Below are 23,458 nucleotides of genomic sequence, written 5' to 3'. Positions count from 1 at the left end.
GAGAAATGTAGTTTTATAAAATCTGTTTTCACATGCTTGGCATCCCCCCCGGACACCAAGAAATCCCTGCCTATCTGATTAGTAAGGCAAGAAATCCCTGCCTATCTGATTAGTAAGGCAAAAAATCCCTGCCCATCTGATTAGTAAAGCAAGAAATCCCCGCCTATCTGCTTATTTTGCATTCTCCCCCTCCCCTGCACGTCATAGATCCACAGGACGTTTGCCAGCAGCACTTCCTCGGGATTAATCCACATGGTCCGGGGCCCAGAGGGCAGAGATGCTGATCTCCTGTGATCCTCAGAGAGCCTCCATGGCCACGATGAGCTACAGAGGCGCCACACAATAATACCGTCCTTCTGCCGCCGTCAGCTGCTCCTGGAGGAGACGAGGACCTCCTCCTGATGTTAGCGCATGAGCGCTCAGTGACCCGTGAGCGCAGGGATCCGTGTGGATGTCCAGTGACCGGAGGTCCCCGTCTCTTCCCCTCATCCAGGAGCAGCTGACGGCGGCACAAGGGCGGTATTATTGTGTGGCGCTTCTGTAGCTCATCGTGGCCATGGAGGCTCTCTGAGGATCACAGGAGATCAGCATCTCTGCCCTCTGGGTCCCGGACCATGTGGATTAATCCCGAGGAAGTGCTGCTGGCAAACGTCTTGTGCATCTATGATGTGCAGGGGAGGGGGGATGCAAAATAAGCAGATAGGCGGGGATTTCTGGGTGTCCGGGGGACGCCAAGCCTGTGAAAACAGATTTTGTAAAAGTACATTTCTCTGCAAGCAGATCTCTACTATGGGCCACACAGGTATGTGTAGATTTACTTTTCTATACCCTGTATGGCCATAGTAGAGGTCTGATAACTCCCATGGGGTGACAGATTCCCTTTAATGCCCCCTCCTGTTCTCACAGCCATAAAACTGTACAAACTGCTGTTTCATCAGATTATACCAAGTCAGACAGTGTTACCATATAATTCAGGAAATGTTCATATGGTTTTCCAGTGTACATATCTTGCCATTGACCAAGTTGTCAAGACTCATTCAGTGATACTCAGTAAACCAGCCTGGATGTGGGGAGTTGAGATGGGAGCCAATGAGTATGGAGTGTGCATCGGTAACACGGATGTCATTACAAAGCAAGCAGCGGATGACGGTACCTTATTACTAGGGGCAGATCTTGTCAGGTAAGTACCGTAATTGGGTTAATAAAACATTGTTATTAGGGCTCGCCCATACTGGCGTGTTTCTCGAACGAGTGCAATCCGATAAAAAAATCAGATTGCACTCGGACCAATGTTATTCTATGAGAGCGTGCAGATCTGTGTATTTTTTTCTCAGTTGTATTCGGGATGAGAAAAAGATTCCACTATGAAATCAGACAGTGTGAGGAAAAGATTGCATGTCATACGGACCATCGGTGCGGCATCCGATTTTAACGGATTCATTACAATTCTGTAGCATGGGAAATGGTAAATGATCTTGTTAAAGATTTACAGCAGCTGAGTAAAAGAAACGGATTGTATATGGATGACAAGTGAGAAAAAACTCATCCCACCCTTCTGGATGAGAATGGGACCAATTATTGTTTTATTTTTTTTATACGCTAGTGTGAGTGAACCCTTACTTGTATTAAATAGTTGATAAGGTTAAAAATGTTACTACTGGGTTGATTCAGAGGACCTCATATACCCTAAGCCATCATATACAGTATTAAAGGGAACCAGTTACTAGAATCATGCTGCCCCAATCACAGGCTGCATGAATCCCAGACTGGTTGCACAATTGCGGCAGGTATGTATTTCTTTGTAACGCTATGGTGTTTCAGAGAAAACCTGGTTTGAAGATCCCAGGTAAGACCTGATGCTGTTTAGTATTCTGCTCCACATCCCCTTTCAGAAGCGCTTTATTAGGGGATATAGCTTACACTGCCCTGCACCGTCCTAATAAAGTAATTTTGAGCAATTTCTCAGGCTAGACACATTTCTCCTCTGTAATACTAGGAGGGTAAAGTTTAAATACTTTTCATAGACTCTGTATGACCCTGGTGTAATATAAATGAGGAGAATTGCTGGATCCTTTCATGTTTTTTAGAGCCCACCATTTACATTGGTCTTTGTTCTTCCAGACTTGGTCTTGAGCGGGGAACAAGTTCCAAAGAAGCCGTTGATGTAATCACCTCGTTATTAGAAGAACATGGCCAAGGAGGGAGCAATTTTCAGACAGTCAGTCAAGGTTTCCACAGTGCCTTCCTGATAGTGGACAGAGTAGAGGCATGGATACTGGAAACCGTAGGCAAATTATGGGCTGCTGAAAGAATCACAGGTTAGTGCTGATCAGGCGGGTCGCTGAAGTACCGAATTAACTTACTCATACAGCCTCTGTAAGTGGTTCACAAATTTGTCTGCTTTAAAGATGTTGTCCACTACTTGGCCAATGCCTCATATCCCATGCTTGGCCCCGATAAAATAAAAAAGCCTATACTCACCTCTTGTGCTGACGCCATTCCAGTGGTGTCGGCACTTGCATTGCTGGGGCTCCTGTGCGGTTGTTATGACACGTGACCCCAGCACCCAATCAGCACTGGCGTCACTGGCTCCGCCTTTGGACAAATTGAACATGAAGAGGAAGACAGAGATCAGCTGCAGCCTGGACTTTCGCTTCATGTTCAATTCGACAGAAGGCGGGGACAGTGACACCAGCGCTGATTAAGTGCCTGGTTCACATGTCATAACCGCACAAGACCCCCGAGACCGTGAGTGCTGGCAGCGCTGGAACAGCGCCGGCACAGGAGGTGAGTATAGGCTTTTTTATTTTATCGGCCCCAAGAAGATCAAGAAGCGGTTCTCCTAGTAGTGGATTACCCCTTTAACTTCATTGTATATAGGCTTTATTGCATGCACTGTGCACAATGCCCTGTCTAAAATAGCTTTATGTGTGAGGCTATGTGAGCACGATACAGAAATGCTCCGAATTTTTCCTGAGCGTTTCTGCATCTCCCTGGCAGAATAAACGCATGCTTATTTTACATGCGTTTTTCCTGCCAGGGACATGCGGATGTGAAGCGTTTTTCACATGCGATTTCGCATGCGGGTTGTCAAACGCTTTCTAAGTGATTTTAGCATCACTTGGAAAGTGCTTGACAACTTGGTCACACTATATAAATTTATATAGTGTGACCAAGTTATAGTAAAAGAATGGTAAAAAATAAACATTATACTCACCCTCCTATGGCCTCCGGTGCGTCCGGTGTGTTGGGGGGCTCGCAGTGGTCTAAAAGGACCTTTCATGACGTCATTTAGTCATATGACAGGTTATGCGACCGCCGACTTCAGCGGTCGCGTGACCCGTCACATGACTAAATGATGTCATGGAAGGTCCTTTTAGACCATCGCGAGCCACCGGGAAGCCAGGACGCATCGCTATGGAGACCGGGGGCCGTCAGAAGGTGAGTATAATGTATTTTTTTTATTTTAAATTCTTTTTTTTTTTTTACAGGTACTATGGTACCCGGGTCTGGATGAGAGTCTCCTCTTCTCCAGACCCAGGTACAATCCGCAAATTGAATCGCTTAATATCCGCATGTGCACATGTAGTCATGCGGATATTAAGCGATTCAATGCAAGTCAATGGCGGCGAAAACGCAGCAATTACGCTAAATAATTGGTAGTGCTGCGTTTTTTTCCGCAATGATAATCCGCAGCCGAAATTTCCGCACATGTGGATTATCATTGAGGAACATAGCAGGCCTTCTACCAAGCGTTTTTTAAGCGTTTTTGCGGCGGAATTGCCGCTGCGGGAACGCTTAACAATGCATAGTGGGCACACAGCCTGAGTGAACAGATAATCTCTGATTTTCATAGTGGAGATGCTTTCTGAATGAAAGGAAAGTTAGAAAACTACTCTTGCACTTTAGAGGTTTAAAGTTTGGATAACAGTTGATTGCTATGAAAATTACATATAGAATATATATGCACCTACGTATAGGGCAAGTGTCAACAAAAAATTTATAATTATACAGTAATCTCTTTTGATTCATACATCCAATTGTGCTCTACAGACCCTCACTAGGATAGTCTTATACCCAAATGTACTGTTTGACTCACAGACTTAAGCCTCTTTCACACGTCCTTGTTTCCAGTATGTGTGGTGACAGTTTCCACACGTACTGGTGACACTCACACACGCAGACCCATTCAAATGAAGAGGTCTGAGCACATGTCAATGTGTTTTCACGGACTGTGTGTCCGTGGGCAAAACACGCTGACATTTCTATTTTTTTTCCCCACAGCACGGGCCACAAAACGTCCCACATACATGCACTGTGATGACACACGGATGACATCCGTGAGTCATCAGTGTGACACGTACTGGCGCATGGGAATCAGCGGTACAGTTAGCGCTGTTCCCAAGTGCCGAGTGCTGAACGCTGCCCTCATCTGCTTGCTCTGTGATCAGTTGAGAGATGTTGAGAGCAGTAGTCTGCTCCCTCTGTGTCCTGGTGTAAAAATAAGAATAAAATAAAAAAATCCTTATACTCACCTGTCCTAAGTGTCCGCCGCTGTAACCCATCTGACCGCTCACGCCGAGGAGCCGGGGAGAATGACTCGCTGCAGGGGCCCGCTCGCTGTAGCGACTCATTCTCCCCAGCTCCTCAACGTGAGCGGTCAGATGGGTTACAGCGGGGGAGACTTAGGACTACTTTGGTTGTAACTCCTTCATTTCCCTCATTTCCTCCACTGTAGGTGGCATAAGATGTATCTGTAATCATTTATCACTAAAGACACACATAGATCTGGAGCACCCGGAGCTGCGGAGTCATGCACAGGACCAGGGTTGGTGGAATGAAGATGAAGAGTTTAACTTCTCGGACGTTTTTTCAGAACATAATCATGAAAATGATTGTTTGGGGAAAGTGGCTGTGGAAAATAAGGAAGGTAACTAATCATGTCCTACATTGTGGGTTATACCGCATGATCCATTTAAAAGTCAAATAAACTATCAAAAGGAAAAAAAACTGGGTATATCAAATTATCTGATAATTATGAGAGGTAATAACTATAATTGTCTAAAACATGACCGACTACAGTATAGAAGAAAAGTGAAATCTTGCAAAAAAAAAATAAAAATAAAAGCTTTCCATGAATTGAAAGAGTTGACAAAATAAACAGCACCCATTGCATAAGAAATTCATTATGTACCTAATCCATTGTCAGCACAGCCACTTTTGGCTATGACTTCTGCATTTTTACCTTACCTCCAGAGAGCCATAATGTTTTCATTCTTTTTTCTCTTATATTAGGGCTTGTTTCCTGTAAGATGTGTTCATTCTGCCATATGATGTATTAAAAATCTTCAAAAGTTCAGAATGGGAAAAACAGCAGATCTGCAATTTCTTTCTTCATTTTTTTTTGGTGGTGGGGGAGTGTGGTCTTTTATACTACTTTCACAAAATAAAAAAAGTAGTTCTGTGGCACCATGTTCTGAGAGACATTATTTTTTCAACTTTCCTGAAGAACTATAAAACAGGAAAAAGGAGGGAGTTTGAGGATTTAATTATTTTATCTTTTTCTTATACAATTTACAGCATTTTTATTAAACTTTCTTTTACTTTGTTTTTCTTAGTCCCACTTGGGGACTTGAACATTTGCAGATTTGCTGTGAAGTGCACTGTGATACTTCAATATTGCATTGCATTGGCCTGTCAGTGTTAAGCTATCAAGCATTGCTTCTTGCATGGTTTGATAAATGCACTAAGATGGCAGACCAGGGGGCCTTCATGAGGCCCTGAGCTGTCCTATTGACTCATTGACACCTTGTGATCACATTGCAGGGGCCGCTGGGGTGACTAAGGTGGGCTCCTTCCTTCGGTCTAACCACTTTGATGCTGTTGTCACTATTAAACAGACATTTAATGGGTTTGGAATTAAGAGTTATACAGCTGACCCACGCTATATGTAGAGAAAGCTAAGCCCCTGAGGCTGCTTCATACACTCGCAGGCACCTTCCAACTTCAAATCCCATGAATGTGACCAGTGACTGGAGTCCTAAACCTAAGAATGAATGATACAAGTTAAAAAGAACCTGTCAGCACAGAATGACTGTGAAAAACAAGTACTGTCGCTCGGTGCTTCATGGTGGGGCCAAACATTTACATACACTTTCCCACCTGATTGGTTTTCATCTATCTCCACCCTTCCCTGGCTCTAGGAAGCCAGAAATGTCAATCAAAGATGAGGGTGGAGACTGGGGAAAACAAGTAGGTGGGAAGGTGTATTATTTTATTATCATGCAAATTGCCTCTTCACAGAGGAATAGGACTTGAAGTCTAGTGCCACCTATTGGAAGTAGCAATCCTAAAAGTCAATATCGACCCTCTAACGAGCCTTGTCACATGACATAGAATAAATAAAAAAAAACAAAATTTCAATTTGCAGACACGGTGTTTCGGGGTACTGCCCCTCCTTAGTGTAAAGTGTGAGATTTGGTGTCGCTGGGTGAATGGTATCTGACCAGAATCTAAGGGGCAACGTTTCTCCTTGCAGAGAGTGACATGTCAAGCCTGACATGCCAAGGTGAGGCTTGACATGTTACTCTCCGCAAAGAGAAATGTTACCCATTTTATTATTATTATTATTATTGATATTATTATTTATTTTTTAAGAGCATTATTGATTCCATGGTACTATATATGAGCAGAGTTACATACAAAATACAAATATACAGTGAGTACGGAAAGTATTCAGACCCCTTTAAATTTTTCACTCTTTGTTTCATTGCAGCCATTTGGTAAATTCTAAAAGTTCATTTTTTTCTCATTAATGTACACTCTGCACCCCATCTTGACTGAAAAAAAACAGAAATGTAGAAATTTTTGCAAATTTATTAAAAAAGAAAAACTGAAATATCACATGGTCATAAGTATTCAGACCCTTTGCTCAGTATTGAATAGAAGTACCCTTTTGAGCTAGTACAGCCATGAGTCTTTTTGGGAATGATGCAACAAGTTTTTCACACCTGGATTTGAGGATCCTCTGCCATTCTTCCTTGCAGATCCTCTCCAGTTCTGTCAGGTTGGATGGTGAACGTTGGTGGACAGCCATTTTAGGTCTCTCCAGAGATGCTCAATTGGGTTTAGGTCAGGGCTCTGGCTGGGACAGTCAAAAATGGTCACAGAGTTGTTCTGAAGCCACTCCTTTGTTATTTTAGCTGCGTGCCTAGGGTCATTGTCTTGTTGAAAGGTGAACCTTCGGCCAAGTCTGAGGTCCAGAGCACTCTGGAAGAGGTTTTCATCCAGGACATCTCTGTACTTGGCCGCATTCATGTTTCCTTCAATTGCAACCAGTTGTCCTGTCCCTGCAGCTGAAAAACACCCCTATAGCATGATGCTGCCACCACCATGTTTCACTGTTGGGATTGTATTGGACAGGTGATGAGCAGTGCCGGTTTTCTCCACACATACCGCTTAAAATTATCACCAAAAAGTTCTAGATTCGTCTCATCAGACCAGAGAATCTTATTGCTCATAGTCTGGGAGTCCTTCATGTGTTTTTGAGCAAACTCTATGCGGGCTTTCATATGTCTTGCACTGAGAAGAGGCTTCCATCGGGCCACTCTGCCATAAAGGCGACTGGTGGAGGGCTGCAGTGATAGTTGACTTTGTGGAACTTTCTCCCATCTCCCTACTGCATCTTTGGCGCTCAGCCACAGTGATCTTGGGGTTCTTATTTACCTCTCTCACCAAGGCTCTTCTCCCACAATTGCTCAGTTTGGCTGGACAGCTAGGTCTAGGAAGATTTCTGGTGGTCCCAAACTTCTTCCATTTAAGGATTATGGAGGCCACTGTGCTCTTAGGAATCTTGAGTAATGCAGAAATTCTTTTGCAACCTTGACCAGATCTGTGCCTTGCCGCAATTCTGTCTCTGAACTCCTTGGGCAGTTCCTTTAAACTCATGATTCTCATTTGGTCTGACATGCACTGTGAGCTGTGAGGTCTTATATAGACAGGTGTGTGCCTTTCCAAATCAAGTCCTATCAGTTTAATTAAACACAGCTGGATTCCAATGAAGGAGTAGAACCATCTCAAGGAGGATCACAAGGAAATGGACAGCATGTGAGTTAAATATGAGTGTCTGAGCAAAGGGTCTGAATACTTATGACCATGTGATATTTCAGTTTTTCTTTTTTAATAAGTTTGCAAAAATTTCTACATTTCTGTTTTTTTTCAGTCAAGATGGGGTGCAGAGTGTACATTAATGAGAAAAAAATGAACTTTTAGAATTTACCAAATGGCTGCAATGAAACAAAGAGTGAAAAATTTAAAGGGGTCTGAATACTTTCCGTACCCACTGTAGATTACAGTGAACAAACTAACAATGACAGACTGGTACAGAGGGGAGAAGGCCCTGCCCTTGCGGGCTTACAGTCTGTCGGATAATTGGGAGGGAGACAGTAGGTTGGGGGGGGTTGTGGCAGCTCTGGTGGTGGTGAGGTGGCAGGGGTTATTACAGGCTGTAAGCTTGCTTGAAGAGATGCTTTTTCAAGTTTCGTCTGAACATTCCGAAACTGGCAGATAGCCGGACATGATGGGACGCAGAATTCCAGAGTATGGAGAATGCTCAGGAGAAGTCTTGGAGTCGATTGGATGAGGAACGTATAGTTGGGGAGGAGAGAAGAAGAATGGCCATGCCGTGAAGCACCCAGTCTGAACAGTCATTCTGTGCTGACAGAGTCCCTTTAACATGAGATGCAGTCAGCCACCGTTTTCGTTGTTCTGAAGGATTGTAGTGAACTGTTGTGTAGTAATCTTGCAGTTGTCAGACGCTACAGTTGGTGGGGCTTTGCAGTCATTGTATCCTATTGCAGACAGAGGAGGAGGGAGGCTCCTGCTGCAGTCAGTTACAGACAGATACAGGATTGTAAGAAAAGGAGAGGGTTGGCTGAGCTCTTGGGACACAAGAAAACAGAGGAAAAAGGCAAATTTTTCATAATTTCACACAAAACCCCAAAAATGGGCTGGACAAAATTGTTGGCATCCTCAATGTAATATTTGGTTGCACACCCTTTGGAATAAATAACTGCAATCAATCGCTTCCTATAACTATCAACAAGCTTCTTACACCTCTCAACTGGAATTCTTCTTTTGCAAACTGCCCCAGGTCATTTTCTGGAACAATTTCAAGGGTGCCAACACTTTTGGCCTTGACTGTATTGAAGACAATTTTATGTATTTTTCATTTTACCGTATTTTTCGGACTATAAGAAGCACTTTTTTCCTCCAAAATTTTGGAGGAAATTGGGAGGTGCATCTTATAGTCCGAATATATATGTGTGTGTATATATATATATATATATATATATATATGTATATAATATATATATAATATTTTGTGGTGGTGGGAGCGGCAGCAGTGGAGGAGTGGGTACAGGTGGCAGCAGCCCGCTGCTGCATCCTACACTTTGCCCGCTGCTAAAGAAGATGAATATCCACTGCTACACTAAGCAGTGAATATTCATTTTCCTTAATAGTGCGCACACTGTACCCGTAGCGCGGCTCCTGCTGCTTCTCTGCGGTCATGTGTGCCCCCTATTAAAGACCATGGGCGTAGGGAGTAGTGAATATTCATGCTCTTTAATAGCGGTTGCCATACATACCAGGAAGAGGCATGAGAGGGGCCATACATACCAGGAAGAGGGATGAAGGGTACCATATATACCAGAAAGAGGGATGAGGGGGGCCATGCATACCAGGATAAGGGATGAAGGGTGCTATACATGCCAGGAAGAGGGATGAGGTGGGCCATGCATTCCAGGATGAGAGATGAGGAGTGCCATGCATACCAGGATGGGGATGGGGGCCACGTATAATAGGAAGGAGGGGGGGCATATATACCAGGATGGGGGATATTAACAGAATTGGGGAACATTACCCCTATAACAGTGTCAGCAGCTGACCCCCTCCCCCTTAACAGTGCATCATGACCACATTTTTTGCTTAAATTTTTTTTTCTATTTTCTTCCTCTAAAACTTAGGTGCGTCTTATGGTCCAGTGTGTCTTATTGTCCGAAAAATACGGTAATTTGCAAAATGAGACAAAATAAAACTAAAGCAAAGGAAGATACTGTGTGTATGTTTTCTATGCTTAGTCTTTGTTCTGTCTAAATTGTCTACCTAACCAGAGACAGTGACTAGTATTTTGGAGTGATTTTTCAAGCTAAAATTATCATTCTGGGTAATTAAAGTACATTGACATTTTCTTAGTCATTGCCTTCACTATCAGATGATGTTAAGTTTATTGAAATGACAGAGACCATTGAAATTGGATCCTAATTCAGTGCAGCCCTCCAGCCTGAGATCTAATCTGAAAAATATGGCCTGGGTAATACTTGGACAATTTCAGTAACCATAAAACTTGCTTTCTTTATCTGTCTTCACGATCAGAACTAATGGCCGTGGAATCTATGATAAATGTTCTTCGTAATAAAAGTAGTGGAATCTGTGTGGACACCGCCGGCTTCCTCACTACAGCGAGCGCAGTCTCTGTCCTGCCCAAGGATGACAAATGGCCGTGCATTCACTTCTTCACAGGCACACCAGATCCATCAAGGTCAGACGTTTACTATGTAATATGTCAGATGTGACAATTTTATTACAAATTACATGAATTACTGAATTACATTACATTCATTTGCTACATGGGAGAAAAGAAGAAGAAATGAGACATGAAAAATAAATGAAACAAACTGATATGTCAGAAAGATTAAAGAGGTTGCCCACTACCCGGAACCAGTTACTGGTTTTGCCATAAATGCTTGAAGATAATGCCCCTAAAGGTCCACGTTGTTTTAGGCCTTTTTTCTGCTTCTGTTTTGAGCAGTTTTTCAAGCAGAAACAGCTCATGAATTGACTTGCAGCTTCTTTCTCCACATGGAATGTGGCAAAAAACAGCGCCATGCACACCATTGGCTTGTTTTACCATTGAAATCAGTAGGAAGCCTATTATATATAACTACACATTTTATAGTTTCATCCTGGGAGCAAGGTGGCTGACCTACATACAGGTATACATCATATCCATTTAATTATATTATATACCTATATGGACAGCATATAATGGCATTACATGCAGTGAAGACAGGATCTTCCTCATATATGAGACTATAAAATGTATTGCTTAACACATGACACCTATCTGTCACCCCTGCACTGAGACACATTTTTTTGCACTGCAGCACTTTACCCTGAGTTTTAACACTTACTATATACTTACCCATTTTTGGCCTACCTATATCCCATCCAAGTCTTTGATAACATGCATGTGCACTTTTTTATGGCTTTCCTTTTAGTTTGATTCTTAGCCTATTTATGTGTCTGTATTTCATTTTCTTTTTTCTTTTTATCTGTATTTTATCTGATTTTGGACATCATGCAGCCATTAATAGATATATTTAAATAGGATTTTCTATTTATAAATGTACAGTACAGACCAAAAGTTTAAACACACCTTCTCATTTAAAGATTTTTCTGTATTTTCATGACCATGAAAATTGTACATTCACACTGAAGGCATCAAAACTATGAATTAACACATGTGGAATTATATACTTAACAAAAAAGTGTGAAACAACTGAAAATATGTCTTATATTCTAGGTTCTTCAAAGTAGCCACCTTTTGCTTTGATGACTGCTTTGCACACTCTTGGCATTCTCTTGATGAGCTTCAAGAGGTAGTCACCGGAAATGGTCTTCCAACAATCTTGAAGGAGTACCCAGAGATGCTTAGCACTTGTTGGCCCTTTTGCCTTCACTCTGCGGTCCAGCTCACCCCAAACAATCTCGATTGGGTTCAGGTCTGGTGACTGGAGGCCAGGTCATCTGGCGTAGCACCCCATCACTCTCCTTCTTGGTGAAATAGCCCTTACACAGCCTGGAGGTGTGTTTGGGGTCATTGTCCTGTGAAAAATAAATGATGGTCCAACTAAACACAAACCGGATGGAATAGCATGCCGCTGCAAGATGCTGTGGTAGCCATGCTGGTTCAGAATGCCTTCAATTTTGAATAAATCCCCAACAGTGTCACCATTAAAGCACCCCCACACCATCACACCTCCTCCTCCATGCTTCACGGTGGGAACCAGGCATGTAGAGTCCATCCGTTCACCTTTTCTGAGTCGCACAAAGATACAGTGGTTGGAACCAAAGATCTCAAATTTGGACTCATCAGACCAAAGCACAGATTTCCACTGGTCTAATGTCCATTCCTTGTGTTCTTTAGCCCAAACAAGTCTCTTCTGCTTGTTGCCTGTCCTTAGCAGTGGTTTCCTAGCAGCTTTTTACCATGAAGGCCTGCTGCACAAAGTCTCCTCTTAACAGTTGTTGTAGAGATGTGTCTGCTGCTAGAACTCTGTGTGGCATTGACCTGGTCTCTAATCTGAGCTGCTGTTAACCTGCGATTTCTGAGGCTGGTGACTCTGATAAACTTATCCTCAGAAGCAGAGGTGACTCTTGGTCTTCCTTTCCTGGGGCAGTCCTCATGTGAGCCAGTTTCTTTGTAGCGCTTGATGGTTTTTGCAACTGCACTTGGGGACACTTTCAAAGTTTGCCCAATTTTTGGGACTGACTGACCTTCATTTCTTAAAGTAACGATGGCCACTCGTTTTTCTTTACTTAGCTGCTTTTTTCTTGCCATAATACAAATTCTAACAGTCTATTCAGTAGGACTATCAGCTGTGTATCCACCAGACTTCTGCACAACACAACTGATGATCCCAACCCCATTTATAAGGCAAGAAATCCCACTTATTAAACCTGACAGAGCACACCTGTGAATTGAAAACCATTTCTGGTGACTACCTCTTGAAGCTCATCAAGAGAATGCCAAGAGTGTGCAAAGCAGTCATCAAAGCAAAAGGTGGCTACTTTTAAGAACCTAGAATATAAGACATATTTTCAATTGTTTCACTCTTTTTTTGTTAAGTATATATATTCCACATGTGTTAATTCATAGTTTTGATGCCTTCAGTGTGAATGTACAATTTTCATAGTCAAGAAAATACAGAAAAATCTTTAAATGAGAAGGTGTGTCCAAACTTTTGGTCTGTAGTGTATCTATTTGTGATTATTTGTTTGCTTCCCGGGTCATGCGCCCGCTTTCTTGTTTGTTGTTCCCACCCATGTCCACTCATTATTGATTAATAAAACCTCAATATATTGCACCTTTATTATTGACCTTTTGTCGGCTTTTTTCTTTTGGTGTTTTATACCCTGACTGTAGACATAAACATCCACATTCCTATGGGAAGATCTGGTACTCCTTTGTGCTAAACTTGCCATAGCTGGCCGTACAGAGGCCACAGTATACTAGCTCTAAAATACTGTGGTCTCAAATGTTTTTTCATACATTCTGCACAGGACTGGATCAGAATTTGTCGATGTCGCTAGGTAAAGGTGTGGGTGCCATTTTTTTTAAATAGAGTAATATAGAAACTAGAATTGGCCCTAAACGATCCATTAACTGTGCCATGTAGTACTTTTATAATAGCGATATACAGCACTACCAGCTGTGCTTTTAAAGTAATAATGTTCTATAGTTCCTAAACTACACCCTGCTGACTACAGGACATAAGTTTACACATTGGTGAGGATGGAGGATGGGCCAGGCCAGTTATCTTTTATCCTTGCTATAACTTGGTTGTTTAATTTTTAGGTCTGTATTTAAACCCTTTATCTTTGTGGAAGATATAAAAGCTGTCCCTATGGTGCAGTCCTCTTGTGTAAGAGATAATACTTGTGATCATGATCATTCGCAATGGAAACATGAGCTCTATGAAGCCCATCAATGTGCTCTGTCTTTAATGGATAAAGATGAGGTTAGTGGCATCTTTAAGTGCACGTTATATTTAGTCTTAACCCCTTCACAACCTTGGGATTTTTTATTTTTGGCTCCCCTTCCTCCCAGAGCCATAATTTTTTTTTATTTTTCCATCAAATGGCCATGTGAGGACTTGTTTTTTTGCAGGATGAGTTGTACTTTTAAACCATTGATTTTACCATATAATGTACTGGAAACGGGAAAAAATTCCAAGTGCGGTGAAATTGCAAAAATAAGTTCAAGTTAACAGCCGCAGGTGGATCATGATTCCACCCGCGGCGGTTAGGGGCTCATGACAGTTGATCAAATCAGCTGTCATGTGACGTGAAAGATGTGGGCTCAGCGCCGGAGCCCGCATCAAAGGGAGGAACACAACCTATGACGTACCTATACTTTGTAGGTCGTGATGGGGTTAAAGAGTGACGAACATTTAAAAAAAATTTCAGAAATCAATAGTTCACATGAAAATAAGAAACTTTGTAGTATATCTTATTAGCTAAACCTGCTTTTTTCTCTGCCAGGACTGATCAATTATTTAAAAAAATTCTCAATTCTGAGGTAAAATCTGTATTCAGTGAAGACAGGATGTTACATTACTGAGATAGGAGATGGCAGCTGCTACTGATAAGTTTCTATGTTGGAAGGAGCAGCTAGAAGCAGGGCTTCTCCCTCCTCTTCTCCCCTTCACTCTACATAGGAAACAGTTTCTATTGATTGTTACATTACTGATAGGATTCTATATCAGTAATGTAACAATCAATAGAAACTGTTTCCTATGTAGAGTGAAGGGGAGAAGAGGAGGGAGAAGCCCTGCTACTAGCTGCTCCTTCCAACATAGGAGATGGCAGCTGCTACTGATAAGTTTCTATCTCAGTAATGTAACAATCTGTCTTCAATGAATACAGATTTTACATGTGAATTGACAATTTTGAAAATGATTGCTCAGTCCTGGTGGAGAAAAAAGAAAATTTCTCTGATAAGATATATTACAAAGTTATCTTACTTATATATTTACAATTTATTTATGAAATAAAAATGACACTTTAAGGATCCCATACACATTGAATATGTCGGCTGAACCAGTCGATATCGTCGGCATCGCCCAAGAGTCTGATGTGTATGGGGGTTTACTGACTTTCTCTGACAGATGATGATGTCTCGAGGTTGGGGGGTGGGGGAGACGACCCTTTCCATCCTGAATTTCAGCGGACGATCCATGTTCTTGGTGATAAGCGGCTGCCTGAAGAGTCTCATACAGAACTAAGGAGCTCAAGGCCAAGCTGTGCATTCCTGTCTATATATATATACATACAGTACAGACCAAAAGTTTGGACACGCCTTCTCATTTAAAGATTTTTCTGTATTTTCTTGACTATGAAAATTGTACATTCACGCTGAAGGCATCAAAACTATGAATTAACACATGTGGAATTATATACTTAACAAAAAAGTGTGAAGCAACTGAAAATATGTCTTATATTCTAGGTTCTTCAAAGTAGCCACCTTTTGCTTTGATGACTGCTTTGCACACTCTTGGCATTCTCTTGATGAGCTTCAAGAGGTAGTCACCAGAAATGGTTTTCACTTCACAGGAGTGCCCTGTCAGGTCTAATAAGTGAGATTTCTTGCCTTATAAATGGGGTTGGGGCCATAAGGTTCTGTTGTGCAGAAGTCTGGTGGATACACAGCTGATAGTCCTACTGAATAGACTGTTAGAATTTGTATTATGGCAAGAAAAAAGCAGCTAAGTAAAGAAAAACGAGTGGCCATCATTACTTTAAGAAATGAAGGTCAGTCAGTCCGAAAAATTGGGCAAACTTTGAAAGTGTCCCCGAGTGCAGTTGCGAAAACCATCAAGTGCTACAAAGAAACTGGCTCACATGAGGACCGCCGCTGCAAAAAAAGACCAAGAGTCACCTCTGCTTCTAAGGATAAGTTTATCCGAGTCACCAGCCTCAGAAATCGCAGGTTAACAGCAGCTCAGATTAGAGACCAGGTCAATGCCACACAGAGTTCTAGCAGCAGACACATCTCTACAACAACTGTTAAGAGGAGACTTTGTGTAGCAGGTCTTCATGGTAAAATATCTGCTAGGAAACCACTGCTAAGGACAGGCAACAAGCAGAAGAGACTTGTTTGGGCTAAAGAACACAAGGAATGGACATTAGACCAGTGGAAATCTGTGCTTTGGTCTGATGAGTCCAAATTTGAGATCTTTGGTTCCAACCACTGTGTCTTTGTGCGACGCAGAATAGGTGAACGGACGGACTCTATGTGCCTGGTTCCCACCGTGAAGCATGGAGGAGGAGGTGTGATGGTGTGGCGGTGCTTTGCTGGTGACACTGTGGGGGATTTATTCAAAATTGAAGGCATACTGGACCAGCATGGCTACCACAGCATCTTGTAGCGGCATGCTATTCCATCCGGTTTGCGTTTAGTTGGACCATCATTTATTTTTCAACTGGACAATGACCCCAAACACACCTCCAGGCTGTGTAAGGGCTATTTAACCAAGAAGGAGAGTGATGGGGTTCTACGTCAGATGACCTGGCCTCCACAGTCACCAGACCTGAACCCAATCGAGATGGTTTGGGGTGAGCTGGACCGCAGAGTGAAGGCAAAAGGGCCAACAAGTGCTAAGCATCTCTGGGAACTCCTTCAAGATTGTTGGAAGACCATTTCCGGTGACTACCTCTTGAAGCTCATCAAGAGAATGCCAAGAGTGTGCAAAGCAGTCATCAAAGCAAAAGGTGGCTACTTTGAAGATCCTAGAATATAAGACATATTTTCAGTTGTTTCACACTTTTTTGTTAAGTATATAATTCCACATATGTTAATTCATAGTTTTGATGCCTTCAGTGTGAATGTACAATTTTCATAGTCATGAAAATACAGAAAAATCTTTAAATGAGAAGGTGTGTCCAAACTTTTGGTCTGTACTGTGTATATATATATATATATATATATATATATATATATATATATATATATATATATATATATACACTGCTCAAAAAAAATAAAGGGGAACACTTAAACAACAAGGAGGAACAGGAGGAGTACTGCCAGAGCCCTGCTATATGACCTCAAGCAGGCCACAAATGTTCATGTGTCTGCACAAACGGTTAGAAACCGACTCCATGAGGGTGGTATGAGGGTCCGACATCCACAGATGGGGCTTGTGCTCACAGCCCAACACCGTGCAGGACGCTTGGCATTTGCCACAGAACACAAGGATTGGTAAAGTCGCCACTGGCGCCCTGTGCTCTTCACAGATGAAAGCAGGTTCACACTGAGCACATGTGACAGACGTGACAGAGTCAGGAGACTCCGTGGAGAGTGATCTGCTGCCTGCAACATCCTTCATCATGACCGGTTTGGCAGTGGGTCAGTAATGGTGTCGGGTGGCATTTCTTTGGAGGGTCACACAGCCTTCCATGTGCTCGCCAGAGGTAGCCTGACTGCCATTAGGTACCGAGATTAGATCCTCAGACCCCTTGTGAGACCTTATGCTGGTGCGGTTGGCCCTGGGTTCCTCCTAATGCAGGACAATGCCAGACCTCATGTGGCTGGAGTATGTCAGCAGTTCCTGCATGATGAAGGCATTGAAGCTATGGACTGGCCCGCCCGTTCCCCAGACCTGAATCCAATTGAGTACATCTGGGACATCATGTCTCGCTCCATCCACCAACATCACGTTGCACCACAGACTGTCCAGGAGTTGGCGGATACTTTAGTCCAGGTCTGGGAGGAGATCCTACAGGAGACCATCTGCAACCTCATCAGGAGCATGCCCAGGCGTTGTAGGGTGGTTTTATAGGCACGTGGAGGCCACACACAATACTGAGCCTCATTTTGACTTGTTTTAAGGACATTACATCAAAGTTGGATCAGCCTGTAGTGTTTTTCCACTTTAATTTTGGGGGTGATTCCAAATGTAGGCCTCCATTGGTTAATAAATTTGATTTCCATGCATCTGTGTTTCTTCTGCATCCTTCTTACAATTTGGATTGTAGCCACTTATAGATGTTATCTGGCTTTATCTGACTATATGATGCCCAGATCGGGAGTAGTTGGGCATGTGGTTACCTGCAGTTAGGATGGTGGGCAGAGACTCCATTATTCCATTGTAAAAGCTGATTAGAGATGGTTTGGGAGAGTTATTATGTGGCCTAGGTTTGGGTGTTATAGGGTGATTTCATCTGACTGCTGGAGATTCCCTTTAAAAGAAAAGGAATCTGTCACCAAATTTTTGCCACCCAATCTAAGAGCAGCATAATGTAGAGACAGAAGGCCTGATTCCAGTGATGTGTCATTGACTGGGCTGCTTGCAGTAGTTTTGATAAAATCACTGTTTTATCAGCAGGAGATTATCCCTAGAGGACTAGTAAACCTGCTGCCATGTAGTCCTCCATATTCATGAGCTCAGTATAACCCCTTCCCACCACAGTGTACACAATAGTCAATCAGTGGTGTGGCGGGGTTCAGAGCACTGGTAGATCTGCTGAAGATTAATTAGTGATTTTATTAAAGTTGCAGTCTCTGCCCCTACATCATGCTGCTCATAGATGCAGTAGCAAAAACAGATTCCCTTCATCAAGATAACACTTTTCTTCTTTACTATTTTTGTGTAGGAGGAAGGAGATCAACTTCTTACCATATTATTAGATCTGGAGAAACAAGGCGTGGATGCTATGGAAGATTTACTCAGTAGCTCAAATCCAGTAGACCCCGCTGAAGTAATGGACCTTTTCTATGACTGTGTTGATACCGAAATAAAATTCTACAAGTGAGGTACATTGTCCTTGTCATGCTTGTAAAATGCAAAAGGAATTACAATATATTATAAGTCCAAGAAGGAAAACGTGACTTCATTATTTCCATACTGTCGATGAAATGTGTTACTTAGGACATATTCACCCCTCAGTATTTGCTGTGGATTTGTGGTGAGGACTCTGCCCAGCAGACTTACACCAATTTACAGTACAATGCAAGTGAGTAAGGCTTTCAAAGCGGATAAAATCTGCCTGAAAATGACCATGCTGGGGTTTTACAGATTTGCCGCATGCTTATTCTCGTGTGGATTGTCATCATAACGCATCATAGTGCATGTGCAATGAAGCTGTGTAGTTCGCAGCTTGATGCTCTATGACGCGCCATGTTCCCCGCGCATGCGCAGTGAAGCTGGTAATCACACAGCCTCACTGTGCAGGCGGCCGGACATATACAAGTGCGCCCCACAATATCAGCACTTGCCGGGAGCAGGATTCAAATACATGGGCAGCGCCAGAAGTGAGTGAATGCTGCGCCCGCCCGTGACTGATTATGACAAGAACGCCCCTATGACTGAAAACGCAGGTAGGATCTAAGTATATTAAACGTTATAAATTCATTATAGCTGCACCAATTTTCATGAAAACAGCTTGTTAGTGATGCACATTGCATCACTAACAACGCTACGGGGGCAGTCTAGAGGGCAGCTAGGACGTGACAGGTTCCCTTTAAGGAAATGCTTAGTGCAATGTATGTGTAAGAAGCGGGGCTGACTACAAAGAAATTGTAATGTAAACTGTACTTAGGTTATGATCACACTGCAAAATCTAGAGGCAAAAAATTACAATATGGATTTTAAAAGGAATTTGTCACCATGTTTTTACTCTGTGTTGTGACAGCTGCTTGATGTAAGGGCAGAAACCTTGATTCCAGTGATATGTCACTTACTGGGCTGTGTTTACTGTTTCAATAATATCAGTGTTTTATCAGCAGGAGATTATCACTTCAGGACTATGTGTCTTGTGCCTCCTGGTCAACTTGTTCTGTGTAACCCCGACCCCACCACTGATTAGCAGCTTTCTATTAATATTCATTGTGCACAGAAAGCTGCCAATCAGTGGTGTCGGCAGGTTATATACAGCTCAGCATTCTATCACAACTGCTGCACCCAGTAAGTGACACATTGCTGGAATCAGGATCTCTGTCCCTGCATCATGCTGCTCTCAGATTACATTGCAAAAATTGACAGATTCCCTTTAAGGAAAATCCACTTCACAAATCTACATGTTACCTGTAAATTTCAATGTAGATTTCAATGTAGATTTGATGCAGATTTTTAGCCTCCATAGCTCAATCAATAAAACTTGCACTTAAACCGCAACAAGAGCTGACTGTTGTTTTCTACTACACGAATATCAATTCCATAGTGGAAAGTGTACTTTTCCCATTGAAATCAATGGGAGGTGGTTTGAAAGCGGATCTGAACATCCCCTAGGACAGCCATATAAGCCAGCTCGTGATTTACTGCATACCAGCTGCTGACCAGTATATCTGAAAGAAAATTCTTGTCACTTTTTAAAAAGATGTGCAAAAGTTCACAGATGTGTGATTTGCATTTCCATGTAAAAATACAAATTAACAAGGGAGAAAAGTAAATATAAAGCTCGTATATAGACTCTATGAGGGAGCTTTACTTAGACTGGCATTTCTGCAAACCATTGTTAAAGAAGTTTTCCAATAATAACTTTTCCATCTCCATCAGCTTCCAGTAAGTGTTGAAATAATAACTCCTCCCCCGCTCCAGGCTTTTTTGACAGGCTGCAGCAGTGACCTCACAACTGCAGTGCACACCATGACTGCTGCAGTCAGTCACTGCATTTGGCAGCTCGTGTTATCTACATCTGTAGAGCCACATAGCCCAGTAATTGGCTGCATTTCTCCCGTGTACTTAGGTCATTACATCACTTGTAGCCTTTCAGCAAAGCCTGATGCTGCCACGGAGATGCAGTGCTGAACCCGGAGAGAGTGTAGAACGCCTGAGTTTATTATTTTATCCTAGTGAAAACCAATGGGGAGAGAAGATATTTCTGGAAAACATCTTTAAACTCATTTACCTTGGAGTAAGATGGCCGAAAAAGCACACACCTTTTATACAATTTGGCACATATTTGCCTGTTCTTGCATTAAAAATAAGGCATAAAATTGCACTATAATTTACTCCAATTTCTGGAAATATATCTCTCTTCCTGACGGCGCACCCTCAAACCTATTCTCACCCACTTGGAAGCAAAAGGATAAAACAAATGGTCAGCGTTACTCACTGGTATCGGCAACTTGTCAGAGTCCAGGTGGTGCACCGCAGCAGATGCTGAATGACATGGTGGTGCTCTGTAACAAGTACCGCAGTCCACAGTAGTCCAATTACAGAGTCACAGCGCTCATAACTTATTAAAAAAAATTTGCTTAATGATATCCAATGTGTAATGTAGGAATAAAAGCAGAGAGGACAAATAGCACTCAGCCTAGGGCCTTTTTGCATCTTCAGATGCCTTCATTACACAGCCAGTGAGCTCTCAGTCCAGCAGAGTATGGTGGGGATGGGAGGGAAATAGATCCTGGAAGGCAGAGGTTTGGGAAGTGCTTTGCCACTCCCATAGCACTTAAGCATCATTTGCATATGAAATGCAACTTTATTTTCAGTCAGAGAGCGACAGATTGTATAAGTAAAGGTGTAGATGACATTATATTCCAAAGCGCAATATGACCATATAAATTGTTTGGGGTAGATGGATAATTCTGACAAAATCCCTCTAACTTATTTCTTTTAGAAACCATGGAAAGAATATTGCTCCCAAGAAATAAGAGCATGCAGCTGTCAAGACCTCTCCATGTGGCTGCCTGACGATTTTCTGCGCCCTGTTTAGCTCTGTGTTTCGCCGTGATGTTGTATGTATGTACAGGGATCAGATTCCAGCCCGGATGCCCTGTGCATGTAGATTAACAGAACTGACCATGTTCTAACATACATGGGACCACATTAGACGATCATAGCCAGTAAAGGTGCTGTCATTAGAACATTTCCACAGAGGAACAACTTACATGAGATGAGTAGAATCAGACATTTGTAGAGTATTCGTATGGAATTAAGTTTCTGGAAAGGAATTGGCTCATGTCATCACCTAAACAATTTTATTGTAAAAAATATAAAGGGATTCTCCTACGCCTCTCACTTTTGATTTAGGTGAGAAGCATGGCTTATTTGACATCTGTCGGCATCCATCCGTATTGTGCATGCGTCTAATTCTAATACTTGGACAGGTGCAGGATACTTGCCAGGCAGCTGACAGACGCCACATTAACTTAATGTAGAAGTGAGTGGTGCTGGATAACCTCCTCAAAGGGGTTGTCCACTACTGGACAATCTCTGCTTTATCAATTCAGGGCCTCATAAACTATAAAAACAATGTATACTCACCTCCTGCAGCTCCGCCACTTCAGCAATGTCGGTGCTGCTGTTCCCAGCAGGTGATGTGACACTGCAGCCAGTCACCGGCCTTTGACTGGCTGCAGCCTTTACTATTCCCTCACAGCGGGGTCACGTGACCTGACGTTTGGACACCACCTTTACGAATATATGTATATTTTGTATCGTGCTGACCTAATATTTTAGGAAATGGGCAAATGAAACAATATTAAGTAAGGAAATTACTTTCCATACATTCATCACCAAATCCTATTTTTTTGTCTTCTTCCATATTTTATATTTGAATGAAAAATGTTTCTTCCTTTTTACACTGTAGTGAAGCCCTATATTGGGATCAGGCCATTTAGTGCTGGATTATTCAAGGCCACAGCTTAGGACTGGCTGCTATGACATTAAAGGGGTTTTCTATTTTTATTCATATTTGAAATTGCTATTCAAAACCGCCCTCTAGCGCCTCCATTCACTGCAATGAGGCAAACAGATGAACTTATGGAGTTAATTTGACCTCGATTTTTTTTTTTACCGACACAATTTTGTGATGGGCTACTCTTCTGTTTATGGGGGAGTCAGGAGAGATAGCTGCTGGGCAAATGAGCTTTCGACTAGCAGCTATCCAAGATGTATGGGCACCTCTAGTCTTATGAGCCTTATTGTTAAACTTAAGAAACTAAGAAAGAACCATCTTAAGGGCTCATTCAGATGAACGTGTTAAATGGGCCAAGTGACTGTTGACAGATGAGAGATTTTTCACACGGACCAAGTATCATCCGCATCTTATATATGAGTGAAAAAACAGATACCTTACGGATCATCTGTGTAACATCCGATTTTTATGGATATATTGTCATTATTAACCTACAGGTGCATCTCACAGAATTAGAATATCATCAAAAAGTTAATTTATTTCAGTTCTACATTAAAAACAGAATGATCTGTTTCAAGTGTTTATTTCTATTGATGTTGATGATTATGGCTTACAGCCAATGAAAGCACAAAAGTCATTATCTCAGTAAATTAGAATACTTTATAACAACCGATTGAAAAATGTTTTTAAAATCTGAAATGTTGGCCTACTGAAATGTATGTTCAGTAAATGCACTCAATACTTGGTCGGGGCTCCTTTTGCATCAATTACTGCATCAATGCGGCGTGGCATGAAGGCGATCATCCTGTGGCACTGCTGAGGTGTTATGGAAGCCCAGGTTGCTTTGATAGCAGCCTTCAGCTCGTCTGCATTGTTGTGTCTGGTGTCTCTCATCTTCCTCTTCACAGTACCCCATAGATTCTCTATGGGGTTAAGGTCAGGCGAGTTTGCTGGCCAATCAAGCACAGTGATA

The 23,458-nt window shown here is 42.3% G+C and overlaps 1 protein-coding gene across 1 annotated transcript in view; it reads left to right on the top strand.

The window, feature by feature from the left end:
• SCRN1 (secernin 1) overlaps positions 1–23,060 on the top strand; it is a 35,683-nt gene extending 12,623 nt beyond the window's left edge. Inside the window, exons 3-9 of the mRNA XM_073676574.1 lie at positions 999–1,180; positions 2,122–2,318; positions 4,739–4,930; positions 10,435–10,600; positions 13,700–13,862; positions 18,499–18,658; positions 21,466–23,060. Of these exons, the coding sequence (XP_073532675.1) occupies positions 999–1,180; positions 2,122–2,318; positions 4,739–4,930; positions 10,435–10,600; positions 13,700–13,862; positions 18,499–18,657 (1,059 nt within the window). The 3' untranslated portion in view covers position 18,658; positions 21,466–23,060. The remainder of the gene's footprint in view (positions 1–998; positions 1,181–2,121; positions 2,319–4,738; positions 4,931–10,434; positions 10,601–13,699; positions 13,863–18,498; positions 18,659–21,465) is intronic.
• Positions 23,061–23,458: the final 398 nt, after the last annotated feature.

The sequence above is a fragment of the Phyllobates terribilis genome, unplaced genomic scaffold (assembly GCF_046119375.1).
Source record: "Phyllobates terribilis strain yellow unplaced genomic scaffold, ASM4611937v1 Scaffold_4__5_contigs__length_816908805, whole genome shotgun sequence".
In the NCBI taxonomy this organism is placed as follows: domain Eukaryota; kingdom Metazoa; phylum Chordata; class Amphibia; order Anura; family Dendrobatidae; genus Phyllobates; species Phyllobates terribilis.
Note: the sequence above shows the minus strand (reverse complement) of the source record. Positions and strands in the feature narration are given on the sequence as shown.